Source organism: Prionailurus viverrinus, chromosome A2, assembly GCF_022837055.1.
Source record: "Prionailurus viverrinus isolate Anna chromosome A2, UM_Priviv_1.0, whole genome shotgun sequence".
Taxonomy (NCBI): Eukaryota; Metazoa; Chordata; class Mammalia; order Carnivora; family Felidae; genus Prionailurus; species Prionailurus viverrinus.
The window spans coordinates 81,168,513-81,184,567 of NC_062562.1; the positions used below are offsets into that span (position 1 = coordinate 81,168,513).

Below are 16,055 nucleotides of genomic sequence, written 5' to 3' on the forward strand. Positions count from 1 at the left end.
CACATTGTTTTTTTATAGAATTAGAGTTCTTTCCTCTTACTGACTGAATTAGAGGGGCAGGGGAAGAATGTTGGACAAGGAGTCAGGGAACCTGAATTCTAGTACTGTTCTGTCATTTGTAAAATGAGGGGTGACGAGACTCAGTGATATTTCAGATGCCCTCTAACTCGAACGTGCAATGATCTGTAAACTCTAGTAATAGATAAGCTTCATGTGGAGCCTAAGCGTGTGATAAATGGGCTCAGATAGGGCTTAATAGATTCAGGCTTTGCATGGTCTTTGGGGATAGCAAGCATTTCCCTTAAAATGCCTTTTAATCATACTGTTCATGGTGGAATATATTTCGAGGTATGTGGTTCAGATCATGTGCCACAGTATTTATCAGACTCTTATGTTCTGTTTTTCATATTGGGAAAAAAGAAAATAAAAGGGGTAGTTTTCTTAGATTAAAGAAATATTCAGCATTACTTTAACTGTTAGGCAGAGAGGCAATTCATTTCTAATCCTTAGCCTGGGAGGTCACATTCCTTTTTAAATTGAAAAACAAGTCTGTTTAACTGGGATTATTTAAAACTTCCTTCTTCCCACCAATCGCTGAAGAATATGCTACCTAACTTTACAAAGCCCATCATTTCCCTCAGAAAATTCGATTGATAGGTCACAGTTTAAATGTTAGGAACAAACAGTACCTTTTAAAAATATTTATTGAAGTATAACTGACATACAATATTATGTTGGTTTTGGGTGTACAACACAGGGATTCAACAATTCTATATATTACTCAGTGCTCATCATGATAAGTGTAGTTATCATCTGTCCCCATACAACGTTATAACAGTATTGTTGACTATCTGTCCTATGCTGTAATTTTCATTTCCGTGACTTATTTATTTTATAATTAACTTTTTTTTTTTGCTCTGAGTCTGAAAAAAATTGCACTGCTCATCATCCAGCAAATTGAACCTCATTCAAGTTCTTAAGAACTTGTAGAACTTTTCTGTAAGGAAAGAGTGGGATTGCAGACTACTAATACTCTTCACAGAGAGCACACGTAGGGGCTAAGTACCTAATTCTGCTCAACCAAGTTAAGTTGTTAGACACAGAGGCATTCTGAGAAAGAGAGATTTAAATCATGGGGTGATTCAGAAATTATTTCTCTTGGAATTTGGATGTTTGTTTACATCTGTAGGTTTTCAAAACTCACCTTCTCTCTCTGACATGGATCACTTTTTCTTCTGGGAAGCCATGAGCACTAGTTGCCCTTGGTACTAGCTAGTCTCCATCAGGATCATTATTTCATGATGAAATTATGGTTTATCTTTTCCTTTCTGATAATGGCATTCACATGCAAAGTGTTACAATGCTCAACTTTATAGAAAAAATATAAGGAAGGTCATGTTATAGGTTCACTCTTAGGAAAGTCACCTTGATGGACAACACAGATGATTAGGAACAGAATTGAACCCACTGCCAATAATCATGGAAACGGAAGAGGAGACAGGCTCAGATTGCTACACACTGAAAGGTCATGATGATGATTAGAGAAACCAGACTAAAGGCAATATGATTGATTGTTCCCTAGGGATCCATTCTTGGACCTCTTCTCTTCTCACGTTGTAATATCTTCCCCTCTCTCCTGACTCCCAGTAACATGCACTCCTGATTGCAGCCATATCTTAAAGTGTCGTGTCAGTGACAATCTTCTTTCCCTGAAGTTCAGATACATACAACCATCGTCAACTGGTCATCTCTAGTTATGGGCAGAACCTGAGAGCAGTCAGAAGAGAATAATGAGAGTTTGAATACCATTTCTATAATTTATAAGGTGTATAGCCTTGGACAATCATTTAATATTTCTAAATCTCAATTTTAACATTCTCTAAACAGGGATTAAAAATGGAGGGAAGAGGTTTTATGTGAATTTATTGAGGCATTGTTTGTAGAGTTGCTAGTACCTGTCACTCTGTAAATGGTGCATGAGGCCTTCCATGAACTATTCCCACTTTCGAGCTCTATCCTCTACCACCCTTCCATAGGTACCAGTATGATTCCAGTCATACTAATGCACTGAAGTGGCAATTCTACTTCTGTGTCATTATCTTTTCCTTTTTTCATTATCATTTCTTTTCTGTGCTCCTTGTGCCCCTATCACACCCTCACCTTTCTTCCTTGCTTGAATAACTCCTGTTTCTCATTCAGGACCAGTTCTGGGGCCACCTCCCTTGGAAACTTCTTCTTACTTCCTCAGTCTGGATCAGGTACCATCACAAGCAGTGCATACTCCTGTTACAAGGAGTGAGGAGCTCTGGAAAATGTTATGGGTGATGGAATTAGCAAGACCTGGGGCCAGATTGCAACTCTGTCACCTTCACAGCTGTGTGGCTTGAGCAAATGTTTACCTTCTCTGAAGCTCAGTTTTCTGATTAGTAAAATGAGGATGCTGATCACTATCTTACAGAGATGTTGAGAGACTTAAATGGGCTTTAGGATATCTGGCACATATAAGAAGGCACTAAATGGCTATCATTGCATTGGCACCCTATAGCGTAATTTTGTGCTTGTTTCTTTGCTTCTTTTGTAGTGTAAACTCCTGAAAGAAAATGACATTGTTTTATTGGTCTTTGTACCATTAAATCTTGCCACAGTGCCTGTAGGTCCTTAACACAAGTTTGTTAATTACAAGAATGAATTAATGAATGATGAATGAATAAATAACACCATTGGCAGCTAAGAGTATGTTGGATTTGACCACCCAGAGGGATGGGCATTCATGATAAATTATAATAATTTCTCAGACTGTGAGAAATTCAAGCAAAGGGTATTTAAAAGACCTTGGCAGAAAGTTGATGGATTTGTTCCATCAATCCTTATCGAAGCCATTGTTCTTCCAAATAGCAGCAACCCAGTGAGTAATTCTAAATACATGATAATTCTAAACCTTTAAGTTCAACAGGGTACCAACGCCTTTATAAATTTTATTTCAAGTTTCTGGATCTATAGCACAATGAAGAAGAAAAAGGTCTGGAAGGGTTGCTGAGCCAAATGAGGAGAAGGGCTGTTATCTGTTTGCTTTTTTGTGTTTACTGTTTTTTTTTAAATTCCTGTTATTTTACACAATAAAAGCAGTTCTGCAAACACATCAAACATCTGTTGTCTAGTCACTGGTTCCTAATGCCAGGCTGTAGGCCATCTATGTTGGAATCATCTTTAAACAATATACAAGTATCTAGGCTGCAACCTGAATCCCATTTAATAAGAGCTATGGGGAAGCTATTATTTTTCTGTTATACAGTTTTGATTTGAAGACTGCTGATCAATATTTATAGATAGAATGATTGCTATGAGAATTCAGACATCAAGCCTCAGACTTCATATCAACATTGATACTTTTATCATTAACTTATCTTGTATTTTTATTTTATTAAACAATTTTTTTAAGTTTATTTATTTATTTTTAAAAGAGAGACAGTGAGAGCAAGCAGGGGATAGGACAGAGAGGGAGAGAGAAAATCCCAAACAGGCTCTGCACCATCAGCACAGAGCCCGATTCAGGGCTCAAACTCATCAACCGCAAGATCATGACCTGAGCCAAAACCAAGGGTCGGATGCTCAACTGACTGAGCCACTCAGGGCCCCTATATTATAGTTTTAAAGTTGAATGGTGCCTGGGTGGCTCAGTTGGTTAAACGTCTGGTTTCAGTTCAGGTCATGGTCTCATGGTTCGTGAGTTTCAGCCCTGCATCAGGCTCTGTGCTGACAGCGCAGAGCTGGGAGCCTGCTTCAGATTCTGTTTCTCCCTGTCTCTCTGCCTCTTCCCCACTCATGCTCTGTCTCTCTCTGTCTCTCAAATATAAATAAACATTTAAAAAAAGCCTTAAAAAATAAAATTGAAGTATAGTTGACATATTTTATTAGTTTCAGGTGTACCTGAAACAGTTTCAGGTATTCAACATCTATGTATATTACAAAATGCGTCACGGTGATAACTGTAGTTATCATCTGTCACCATATAAAGATATTACAGTATTATTGACTGTATTCCCTATGCTGTTTGTTTTAGCCCCGTGACTTAGTTATTTTCTAACTAGGAGTTTGTACCTTTTAATTCCCTCCCCCACCCCATACCAACCTCCAGCTCTCTCTATTAATCTGTTTGTTTATTTGTTTGTTTCTATGTTTCTTTAGATTATACATATAAGTGAAATTATATGGTATTTGTTTTTCTCTGACTTGTTTCCCTTACCATAATACCCTCTAGGTCCATCTGTGTTGTTGCAAATGGCAAGATTTCATTCTTTTTTATGGCTGAGTGATATTCTTCTCTCTCTCCTCTCCTCTCCTCTCCTCTCCTCTCCTCTCCTCTCCTCTCCTCTCCTCTCCTCTCCTCTCCGTGTGTGTGTGTGTGTGTGTGTGTGTATCACGTCTTCCTTATCCATTTATCTGTTGATGGGCAGTTAGGTTGCTCGTATATCTTTGCTATTGTAAATAATGCTGCAGTAAACATAGTGGTGCATTTATCTTTTTGAATTAATTTTTTTTTCCTTTGGGCAAACATCCAGAGGTAGAATTACTGGTTCATGTGATACTCCTTTTTTTAATTTTTTGAGGAAACTCTATACTGTTTACTAGACTAATTTATATTTGCACCAACCAGTGCACAATGATTCTGTTTTCTCCACATCCTCACAAATGATTGTTATCTCTTGTCTTTTTGATTACCCATTCTGACAGGTGTGAGGGTAATATCTCTTTACGGTTTTGATTTGTAGTTGCCTGATGATTAGTGATGTTGAGAATATTTTCATATGTCTGTGGCCCTTTGATGTCTTCATTGGAAAACATGTCTATTTATATGCTCTGCACATTTTTTAATTGGATTATTTAGATTTGGAGCATTGAGTTACATGAATTGTGTATATATTTTGTATAGTAACTCCTTATCAGATATATCATTTGCAAATTTCTTCCATTCAGTAGGGTGCCTTTTATTTTGTTGGTGGTTTCCTTTCCTGTACGAAAGCTTTTTAGCTTGATATAGTCCCAATAGTTTTTTTTTGTTTGTTTGTTTTTTGTTGTTGTTGTTGTTTGTTTGGTTGGTTGGTTGGTTGGTTGGTTGGTTTTTTGCCCTTGTCTGAGCAGACAGATCCAAAAAAATACTGCCAAAACCCATGTCCAAGAGTTCACTGCCTATGTTTTCTTTTAGGACTTTTATTACTTCAGGTCTCATATTTAGCTCTTTAATCAGTTTTAAGTTTATTTTTGTATATGATGTGAGAAAGTGGTCTAGTTTCATTCTTTTACATATAGTTGTTCAGTTTTCCCAATGCATTTGTTAAAGAGGCTGTCTTTTTCCCATTGTGTATTCTTGCCCCCGTTGTCATAGATTAATTGACCATATAAGGATGAATTTATGTCTGGGCTTTCTATTCTATTCTGTTGATCTGTGTACTGTTTCTGTGCTAGTACTGTCCTGTTTTGATTACTACAATTTTGTCGTATATCTTGAAATTTGGGATTGTGATACTTTCATCTTTGTTCCTCTTCTTCAACATTGCTTTGCTCATTCGGTGGTCTTTGTGATTCCATATATATTTTGGGATTATTTTTTCTAGTTCTGTGAAAAATCCTATTGGTATTTTGATAGGGATTGAATTGAATCTATAGATTGCTTTGAGTAGTTATGTACATTTTAACAATACTTATTTTTCCAATTCATGAGCACAGTATATCTTTCCACTTATGGTGTCATCTTCAGTTGCTTTCATAAATGTTTTATAGTTTTCAGAGTACAATTCTTTTACCTCCTTGGTTAAATTTATTCCTAGGTATTTTATTCTTTTTTGATGCAATTGTAAATGGGATTGTTTTCTTAATTCTCTTTCTGCTAGTTTGTTATTAGTATATAGAAATGGATTGGGTTTCTTTATATTAATTTTATATCCTACAACTTTACTGAATTAATTTATTGGTAATAATAGTTTTCTGGTGGAGTCCTTAGGGTTTTCTATCCATAGTATCATGTTATCTGCAAATGGTGACATGTTACTTCTTCCTTACCAATTTGCGTGCCTTTTTTTATTTTTCTTGTCTGATTACTGTGGATAGGATTCCCAGCACTGTGTTGAATAAAAGTGGCAAGAGTGGGCATCCTTGTCTTGTTTTTGATCTTAGAGGAACTTCTTCCTTCTTTTCACCAACAGTGAAACTTTTAGTTTAGAGTTCGCTGGAGGAAAAGGGCAGATAGCCATTGTGAGAGTTGAACATTAAAAAAATTTTTTTTCTCTGTCAAAGTTGATGTTTCTCTCAAGCCATTTCACAATGACTTGGAAGCCAAATAATCCTCATCTATCACTGAGTAAGACCCCCACTATAATTTTTGTGCTACTTGTCTGTACTCTTATCACAATCACACTCCTTGAAAAGATCAATGTACAGTTTAAAAATAGAGAAACAGTAGTAAGAAGTTCATGTAATAGGTTCTCTGGGGAAAAAGACCTAATATGCCAGTTCTGGATGAAAGTGGTGGAAATCTGTAGTAGTAGTAGTAGTAGAGATGATGATGATGATGATGATGATGATGATGATGATGGCTGACAGTTACACTACCACATCATGCTAGCTATGTGCCAGGTGCTATTCTAAGACCTCAAGCCTTAACAATAGTTTTGTTTATGAAGTTGTCTTATATTTCTTTATTCCTTCAACAGATATTTGTGGAATACAACATGTCACACATAAAACAGGGAACCAGAGATATGTTTGTCACCTTTCTGAAGCTACTATTATGTTTCTTCTAAAGTCAAAGATTTTTTTCCAGAATTTTGCTTCACAGTAATCAAGAGAAGATTCAAAGCTCCTACTAAGATTTGTGATGCTATGAGATACTAACATTTTAAACTTCATAGCAGAAATTGTTTTCTGTTTATTCTAAAAAAAAATCAAAGTTTCTTGACTTTATTGATCTGCTTATAAACAGCTCAATGGAAGAGAAGAATACCGATTACTTAATCCAGGCAATTCACATGTAGGAAATACATTTATTTGTCAAGTTTTTATTTATTTACCATGCTTCTGCCCCTTGGCTTTATGGGATACCTGGTATCTTTTCACACTTTTGTCTTCTTCCTACTTGAATTGGAGTTCCTACTCCCTCTTTTTCTGAAATTAGCAAGTAGTTGAAAGGGCAGAATACAGTGATCTCAAGAACAAAAGGCATGCTGCCCTTTCCATGTTTGGCACCTAGAATGTGAAAGTCTGAAAATGTCCTTTCTGCATGAAATACAGCTGTCAGGTGGTTTGAGGTTCAGACAGAGGAAACATAGATTATCCTTCCTACATGTTAGATATGTAATGATTGTATGTTGAAATGTCATGACGCAGGGCATTGTGTTACTATAAATATGCAAAGTCAAATCCAGAATATGCATACCTTCAATTTCTCCTAAAAACATGAATAACTTTATTTTTGAGCTTTTGTCCTAAGATTTTACTAACCACTTCATTTTACAGTAATAAAAAAGCAACTAATTAAGTTATTTGCAAGATGAATATATTAATTCAGTATCCAAAATTTGCTTGATTTAGAATTTGCATCTATTTTGGATTAATATACAGATTAAATATAATCTGATTTCATTATTTTTAGCATGGTATATTTTATAGACATTTTACAGATTTATTTGAGGACAGTAATTTTAAACATTCACACAGCAACTCAAAAAAGATGAAAATTTGTGAAACATCTTTTATTTTCAGAGATACAAGTTTTAGTTCATTCTAAGTATATATTACTTTGCTTGTCTTTAATATTTGCAAACATTATTGTACTGGATATGGTATATATTATATATAATTATTGGTTATAATACCATCTGCCATTATTAAGTGCCTACTAGGAGATTGGGTCTGTCCTCTGTGTCTCATGCACTCTCTTGTTTAATCCTCATGACGACTATGTAAGATTTAGGTCAGTGTTGTTATTCTCATTTTATAGGTTAGAAAACCGAAACTTTGGGAGATTAAGTAACTTGCCCACTACTGCAAGTGACTATATAAGAACTGGGACTTAAGTTCAAGTCTTTCTGGTGTCACATTTCGTGAGCATATCATGCTACCAAAAAACTATAACCTTCCTGAAAATGTTGATTTGAACCAAATAACAATAACTTACCTCTTTCCTTACCTGAGCAATAAACCACTTTGTGCTACTTAATTCTCAGACTGTGGGTGCATTCTCTGTTCTCACAGGGTTGAATGTAACAACTGTGAGATTGGAGAACAGTGTGGTGCAATTATGCATGGCAATGCTGTCACCTTCTGTGAGCCATATGGTCCAAGAGAATTGGTAAGTACATGCTATTTATGTACATTAATCCAAATACACTGTCTTAATGGAGTTTTTGCCAACAAAATATTCTTTTATGCTCATATAAGTCATATGAAAATTTGCAGTATTATTTATATTATAAACCTTATTACAAATATCTCAAAATTGGGAGCAGTGATTTTGGTTTATTTTCAAATGTAAAAATAATTTGGGAATAAAATTGACAACATCAATGGATCTCATTATACATGGTGCGTCATTATGATTAGATGGCTTTTTAAAAATATGGGTATGACGTGTGACATATATGACACATATATCTATATCACACTTAAATAATTTATGACTTTATAAGTTCTTATATAAAGCTTTACTTTTAAATGTCTTACAGTCTCTTTGCAAGCCAAAAATGTTAGATGAGCAGTTTTATCACATTATTTTAAAAGGTTGTGTCCTAACCACAAAGGAAACCTCACTGATTTTTTTTTAAGTGGGAGTGCACTGAATAAACCAGTTTTTAACAAATTTGGGTTTGTGTCAAATTGTTCAGGAGTGGGCTACTTTCCTTTCATTTAGACTGATTAGACTTTGCTTACCAAAGAGAAGTTCTTGGATCATACATAAAGTGAAACATGAGCATTTAAAATTAAAAGCCACAAAATCACTAGCCATCAACATGTGGCTAATGAGCCTTTTGTTGTTACTTGGTTCTGGCAGAAAGACTACATTTCACATTCTTGAAAAAGGATATAAAAGCAATTGTTATGTTTTACTCCTGGCTCAATTTCTTAACAAGAAATGTTCTACTCACAACATCTCTTATGCTTTGCTTTTCTGATTTTCAGCTTGAGCTTCCATACTTCTTTTTTCTCCCACATCTTCCTTATCATGGGGCTTTTAGGTAACAGGTTGTGTTTTTCACCCCTACATCACACATTTTGTTTGAAATTCATTAACTTTAAAAGTGGTCCAAAGACTGGCTTCCACAATACAAAGGGGAGGAGAAACTAGCTAAGCAATTAAAAGATTTAGTTATCAAAGTGAAAGTCCATTAATTTTTATAACATGGTTCTTATTTTATGCTGCTTGAATATCCCTTTCATGGCAATGGATACATTTAATTTATTAAAGATACGAGCTGCAGAACATTGATAAATTGAAGAGTTTTTAGCTGAAATTAGAACACAAACAGAATTAATTGGATGCAAATTAAAATAATAGGTGCTCATAATTCAAGTCTCACAAGGTGTTATAATATTCCTGCAGACAAATGTGACTCTGGTAGTGAAGTTCTTCTTGAAAAAATCGATTTGCTAGTGCACTTTAAATAATGTACCATGACTGAATTAATTATCTATAAACCTTAAAACAAAATAAAATTTTACTGTAGTTAATTGAGCTTAGGATAATGCCTTTTTTAGAATGTTCTCCCATTCAGTAATATTTCTAGAAATGCTTGAAAAATTCTCTTTTTTTGTTCTACTGATTAATAAGAAAGAAGTATCTCTCAGAATATAATGCCAAAATTCATATTTCAGTAGCATAAAAACTGAAGTATCTAGTTTATTTGATCCATGTGTATTTTAATCCTGATTATTTCACTCAATTTATTTAGCATTAGAGTTTATATACCCAATGGGCTAGTTTTGAATTGTATTATATAATTAGCGTGAAATTAGCCTTCCAACTAAAAAAGAAAACATTCAAAATAATCACATTCATCCAAGGAAGAAAAAAAAAACATATGCAGATTTATATTCCCATCTAAGTATGAGGGATTCTGTTATGGACTTCATGGGAATAGAATAAAGATACATTAACAAAAATAGGGATGACACTCAGATTTTCCACCCTAGCAACTTCTAATTCTCAATAATTTTTATGCTACATTTGTGTCCTGGGACCAAAAATAGAGATTATACCCAAGTTGTGTTTACAGATGACAGATCAACTGAATGAAAAGGGAGAAATTCAGTTGTCAGTTTACATGGTATTATGTTTTCTAAAATTCAGATATTTGCTTGGTACCTCAAGATGGAATACAGTCCAAATTGTTGTGTATGAGAACTGATGAAAGATATTAGCCCCCAAACATCACTTTTTAACAAATATGCCTTCTTATTTTTCATAAATGTAGTTCTTGAATTTGTGAAGCAGAGAACCACAGGCAAAGAACCTTAGTAGGCTAATGCTCTTATCTTTTATACTGCCAGCAAGAGCATCTCCATTTTGTGAAGTTAGTCACATGGTCATTTTATTTTAATAAAAGCCAAAGTCAGTGAAAGGTGCCATCTGTGGTTGCATGGGCATACCGTTCAGTTATGTCTCCACTGCTGCTGTGTGGCCGCCCTCACTGTTTTATTTAGCTCACTGAGGTCTCCATGTTTCAGGTGGTGACATGTAACTTTACTCATTTTGCTGGTCTGACGTGAAGGTAATGAGGAATTCACTCATCCTCTCCTTTAAAAGAAAATGTGCTCTCTCAGAGCATGAAACAAGTTGGTTATGCGACCCTCAGTGCTTTTAAAGAAATTACTTATTGAATTATTCTCAGTTATTTGCAAATGCATTTTATTTTAAAAAACATTTTTTTGACATTTATTTATTATTGAGAGACAGAGAGAGATACAGCACAAGCAAGGGAGGGGCAGAGAGAAGGTGGGGAGACACAGAAGCAGAAGCAGGCTTCAGGCTCTGAGCTGTCAGCACAGAGCCCAATGTGGGGCTTGAACTCACAAACTGCGAGATCATGACCTGAGCCTAAGACGCTTAACTGACTGAACCACCCAGGCACCCCTGCAAATGCATTTTAGTTACAAGGAAGAGTTTGAGCTAAAATAGGATCAAACCCCCCAAAATTTGCAGGGATGATGTGCAGAATCCACAGCCTCAGCCTGTGGTGAATTCAGATTCATTTAGTGATTGTAGTAATTTTCTATGGTTTGGGGTCTAATTGATAAGTCAAGACCATTGAAATTTGGTAGAAGAAAAGTTCTGTCAGACATTCAGAGTTGCTGTACTATTTATCAAAAGCCATTTAAGAGACCCTTTCATTTTCAGAAGGTCCTATGTAAACACTTTATGACTTTGCAAACTAAAATTACATGTGTGAACTCCAGGATAATAAATAATTTATTAATACATAAATTTATTAATACCTAAAATATAGGTGAACAGATTTTTATAGGCAATGCTTCTTGTTATTTTTTCTCTTCATCTTTCCTATTCCTTCGTGTAGCTGACAGTTTTACTAATGGGCTAAAAAATGGGTAAAGGTAAAGCAGTGAGAGTTAACTATTCTACCAGTCCTTAGCTTCCCTGGTGAAGAAATGCAGAATCAATGACTAATCTAAGTCCAGGGTCACTCTCAGCACGTGTAATTTGAAATTTGGCAACATTCCAGGCAACTTACTGCGTGCTATCAGTGGTCATGTCTGTGGAACTTCATCGTGCAGGTGACACAGCCTCATTTATTACACCCAGCAGGATAAGTATCTAAGACTCTCTAGTATACCTAATACACCAGCCTTGGCAATAACCATGGTGCTTTTAGCTTATCTGATACCATTGTTTAAAAGAACTTCTATTCAGGAGTGTTTCATGATTCACCTGGGAATCTACTGAGTTACATAAAATCAGAGGTGGAATGAGCATCCATTCAATTTATGTGAAAACTTTACAGATTTTCATGTGCCTCTTTGGACTGTAAGATCGAATTTTCCAAGTGAAAAAACCATGAGGACAAATAGTTGAACTCTAAAAATTGTGGAAAAAAAAAAAAAACCAAAACAACACAGATTCCTTTAAAGGAATCTTGAAAAGGAGCTAATATCATAGTTATTTAAAGAAAACTCTGTTGATCCATTTTTCTCTAATGACTCTGGTGAGGGGAAGAGAGGAGAAACAGGGCTATAGACATGAAGGGCCAGTTTTCTTGTTGCAGGTAATCTGTGATAATGAGGGATTTAAATTATATGGAGAGAATTTCCTCTGACACCCTGACACCAATGATTTTTGCTATGGTTAAAATCAATTAGGAGCTGATATCTATAGTGATATTTAACAACTTATAAAATGTGTCTCTTGCCCTCCCCTCTTCTACCTTTCCTGCTTCTTCATGAATTTTAAAGTCACGTATTTAAAGCATGCATTCAGCCATCTTTCCAAATTGTGTTGTAGAAATGGAAAGCATCCATCTGATCTTTTGATACATCTCAGCTGAATTCTGACTAAACAGGAGGCTTGCTCTTTTTTCCACCAGTTCCCCCCAGAGATTCATGACCTGGGTATCTCCTGATCCTTCCACAGTTGTGGACTCCATCTTGTGGGCACTGATAAAGTGCAGGGATAAATCTCAGGATGATATTATGACATAGAAAAAGTGGAAGTAAGACAGCCGACTGCTTTTGCCATGGTGGAAACACAGTTGTCCACTTTGTAATTTCTAGATGCTTTACAGGGTCAGGAACCCAACAAGAGAGTCTTTGAAAATGAGAACCCTAATTGTCATCTCATTTGAGCTGGTATGGGTCAAAGTCGCTGCTCCACAGAATACATTTAAAAATTTTTTAAATTTAAATTTATTAAAAATTAAATAAGGTACCATTCTTCTTTCAGCAGGGGGAAAGTTGTTTAAGCATGCTTCTTCGAGAAACTAATAGGAAGTAATAGAAATGTGTTGGAAGGATATTTCTAAGCTTATAATTTGATTACTTTTTTTGGAAAGGTAATGATTTTATTGACAAATATTCCACATATAGTATTCTACAGTTCATTTATTTAAAGTATGCAGTTCAAATTTAGTCACAAAATCATGCAGTCATTATCACATCTGTAGAACATTTTTACCATCCCCTAACAAAATCTTATACCCTTTATTAGCTGATGTATTTCTATCTACTTTTCCCAACATAATCTTTTTCTTCTCATTTGCTCTTAACTGACTTCCTGGTTTTTATTTGAGAGCCTTTTTATGGCATTTGCTTTGGGCTTTAGATCTTTTGGTGTAGGATGGAGGGGAAGTTGAAGGGGGAGGGGAGGGGCTGTGTTAATAAGTATTCTCACAAGATTACCTGGCAGATCACACTAAAAATGGTTTTCAACAGGACCCTGAGAAAACATGTACCATGAGTGCCTGAGTCAGGATCTTACTTACCGTTGTTCCCCATAGAGAACCATGAAGTGTATTCACATTCAGACTTACTAATGAAAATAAGCCAACCACTGAATAAATACACCCTCTTTCCTCTTTTCACTCTCCTTTCTTCCTGACAGCTTTTTCTCTTTATCCTCCTGTCTTTCTGTCTTGTCTTATTTTGGTATATTCCTTTTTCTAGATTACCACAAGCCTTAATACCACAACAGCCTCTGTCCTCCAGTTTTCCATTGGTAAGTGTTTTTAGCAATTATAGCAATTTAACTTGGAAGTGTTTGTTTTAATCATAGTGTACCATCAGGAGTATAGTGCCAAATGCTTTTAGATTTAGAGAAGAGTCTGTCTTAACGTTGCTGTAAATAATTTAACACATTTTTAAAATGAAATTGAAAATTGTAAATGCTGCATTCTGTTCTCATTTCTCTCCAGCAGGGAGCAGTATTTAAGAATGATACAGATAATCCAAACCGTTTTAAAGTGATTTACATATGGACTTTGAATGTTTGTGATTATACTGTTACAGCAGTAGAATTACCTTACTGGTTGTGTTTTGCTCATATTAAAATTAAAAATCTGTTAAATTTCCTGCATTTTTACCGGCTGGTAGTGAAAGAGATAATTACTGTTCCCTGAGAGAAACCAGTCAGGACTTCATGTTTGACATAAATAATCTATGTTTGATTCAGACATGGATCATTTAAAAATGACTCTACCTGGCAATATTTCTTTTAAGTGCTTTTGCATTTGAGTTAAAAATTCCTACCTGAAGCATTCAGTAAAAGTAAAGTACCTTTTGATCAAGCGTTTGCAGTTTTGTTATCTTTGTTACTTTCCGTTCTAATTTCCAAAGGCATATATTAATAAGTACCATGTACAGGTTTCCGGTAGGAATGTTCTAGCTAAAGAAAGGTACTGCCTTTCTAGATGGGGGCCAGTTTTATTGATCTTGGTCCTGTAACATGGAAACCTCTTCCTGGCCTCTGCCTATGACATGAAGATTGCAGCAGCTATGCCCTGGGGACCCCTTCTTCCAGATCGCCCCCCAATCTCCCCACCCCCTTCTCGTCCTGATCACAAGGTAGGGGCTCACGCTGGTTGATTGTGCCTCAGAGCAGTTTTTTTCCAGCCATGTAGATGTCACTTTCTCATCTGCGGAGCCTGATTTAAGCATCTGTAAGTATGATGTGAAACTGCCTTGTTACAGTTTGGGCTGTTTTCTTCTCACATTGATAGCATGACTACAACAATTTACAGACTACTCAGAAGTCCATATGTGGTCATAAAGAAAGCGTTAGCAAAAACAAAATAATGAGCTTTTTTTTTTATGAGAGGGTTTTTTTGATCTATCAGCAAGTGCATCCCAAATTTTCTGTAAATGTAATACTTCTATAATCAGAAACAAACAAAGTTCATTTTTTCAAAGTTGGGGTGCTACAAAAACAATTTTTTAAATCCCTAGCATGATAGGCAAGTAACTTAGAGTTTCTTAACCAGAACCAATGTGTTTAAATTTACTGTGCTATTTATATTTTTTTAAAAAGCTGAAAATGTTTTCCTTTTTATCTGTATTCCAAGTATTTACTCTAAGTTTTTTGTTAGGGCAATGAATATTAATTTCAGATATTATCTTTAACCAAAGAAAGTATACTAGAGAATCCTCTTTAAAATATATGTTTCATGGGCACCTAGGTGGCTCGGTTGTGCGTCTGACTTCGGCTCAGGTCATGATCTCACAGTCTGTGAGTTTGAGCCCCGCGTCGGGCTCTGTGCTGACAGCTCAGAGCCTGGAGTCTGTTTTGGATTCTGCGTCTCCCTCTCTCTCTGCCCCTCCCCCACTTGTGCTCTGTCTCTCTCTTTCTCAAAAATAAATAAACATTAAAAAAGAAAGAAAGAAAAAAGAAACCATGTAGTGGCAAACCTCTAGTTATATAGTGTATAGTGGTGAGTGGTAGATTCAGTATAGTGGTGGACAGAGCTTTTCAAAAATGGTTTTGTGTATCTCATTATGAGTACTTGGAGTAGCATCATTCTGTTCACATGGATGGTGTGAGGGCTAGATGGGGGCATGCACACAGGTTTGAGAGATGTCATAATTGCATGAATTCATCCTCAGCTTTATTTAGTCCCGCAATAACCAAATACCAAAATAGCAAATGCAGCCAAATAGAAGCCATTGTATTTATACTCCTGTCAAAAATTATATTGAATGTGTTACTAAAAAAAAAAATTATATGTACACAATCATTTATATTTCTTTGTATGTTGTGGAATTATCCAAATCTGTACTAAGAGTGTGTTTAAATATGGCTAGATTTAGTGTCAATGCCTTGGAAATCCTTTAGGATGTTAAAGGTCATTGTGTAGTGTGATGATTCAGATGTATTAAAGACAATTTTCTAGGGAATTCTGTCATTATTTGTGGCTTCAGTGGTGAATTGCATTCACAATTGTGGACATATAACCACAATTGAATAAATTATTGCCTTGAAGCTTTTATATTGTGCTTGTAAACATTTTCAGTCCCATGACAAGCATTATCCAAGGGAATCCCAAGTACCAAGTCTATGAGTATGT

At 35.5% G+C, this 16,055-nt stretch overlaps 1 protein-coding gene across 1 annotated transcript in view; it reads left to right on the forward strand.

The window, feature by feature from the left end:
- The window catches only part of RELN (reelin), a 535,267-nt gene that overhangs the window by 261,719 nt on the left and 257,493 nt on the right, over window positions 1–16,055 (forward strand). The window contains exons 7-8 of the mRNA XM_047850601.1: window positions 8,248–8,344; window positions 13,663–13,714. Coding sequence (XP_047706557.1) covers window positions 8,248–8,344; window positions 13,663–13,714 — 149 coding nt within the window. The remainder of the gene's footprint in view (window positions 1–8,247; window positions 8,345–13,662; window positions 13,715–16,055) is intronic.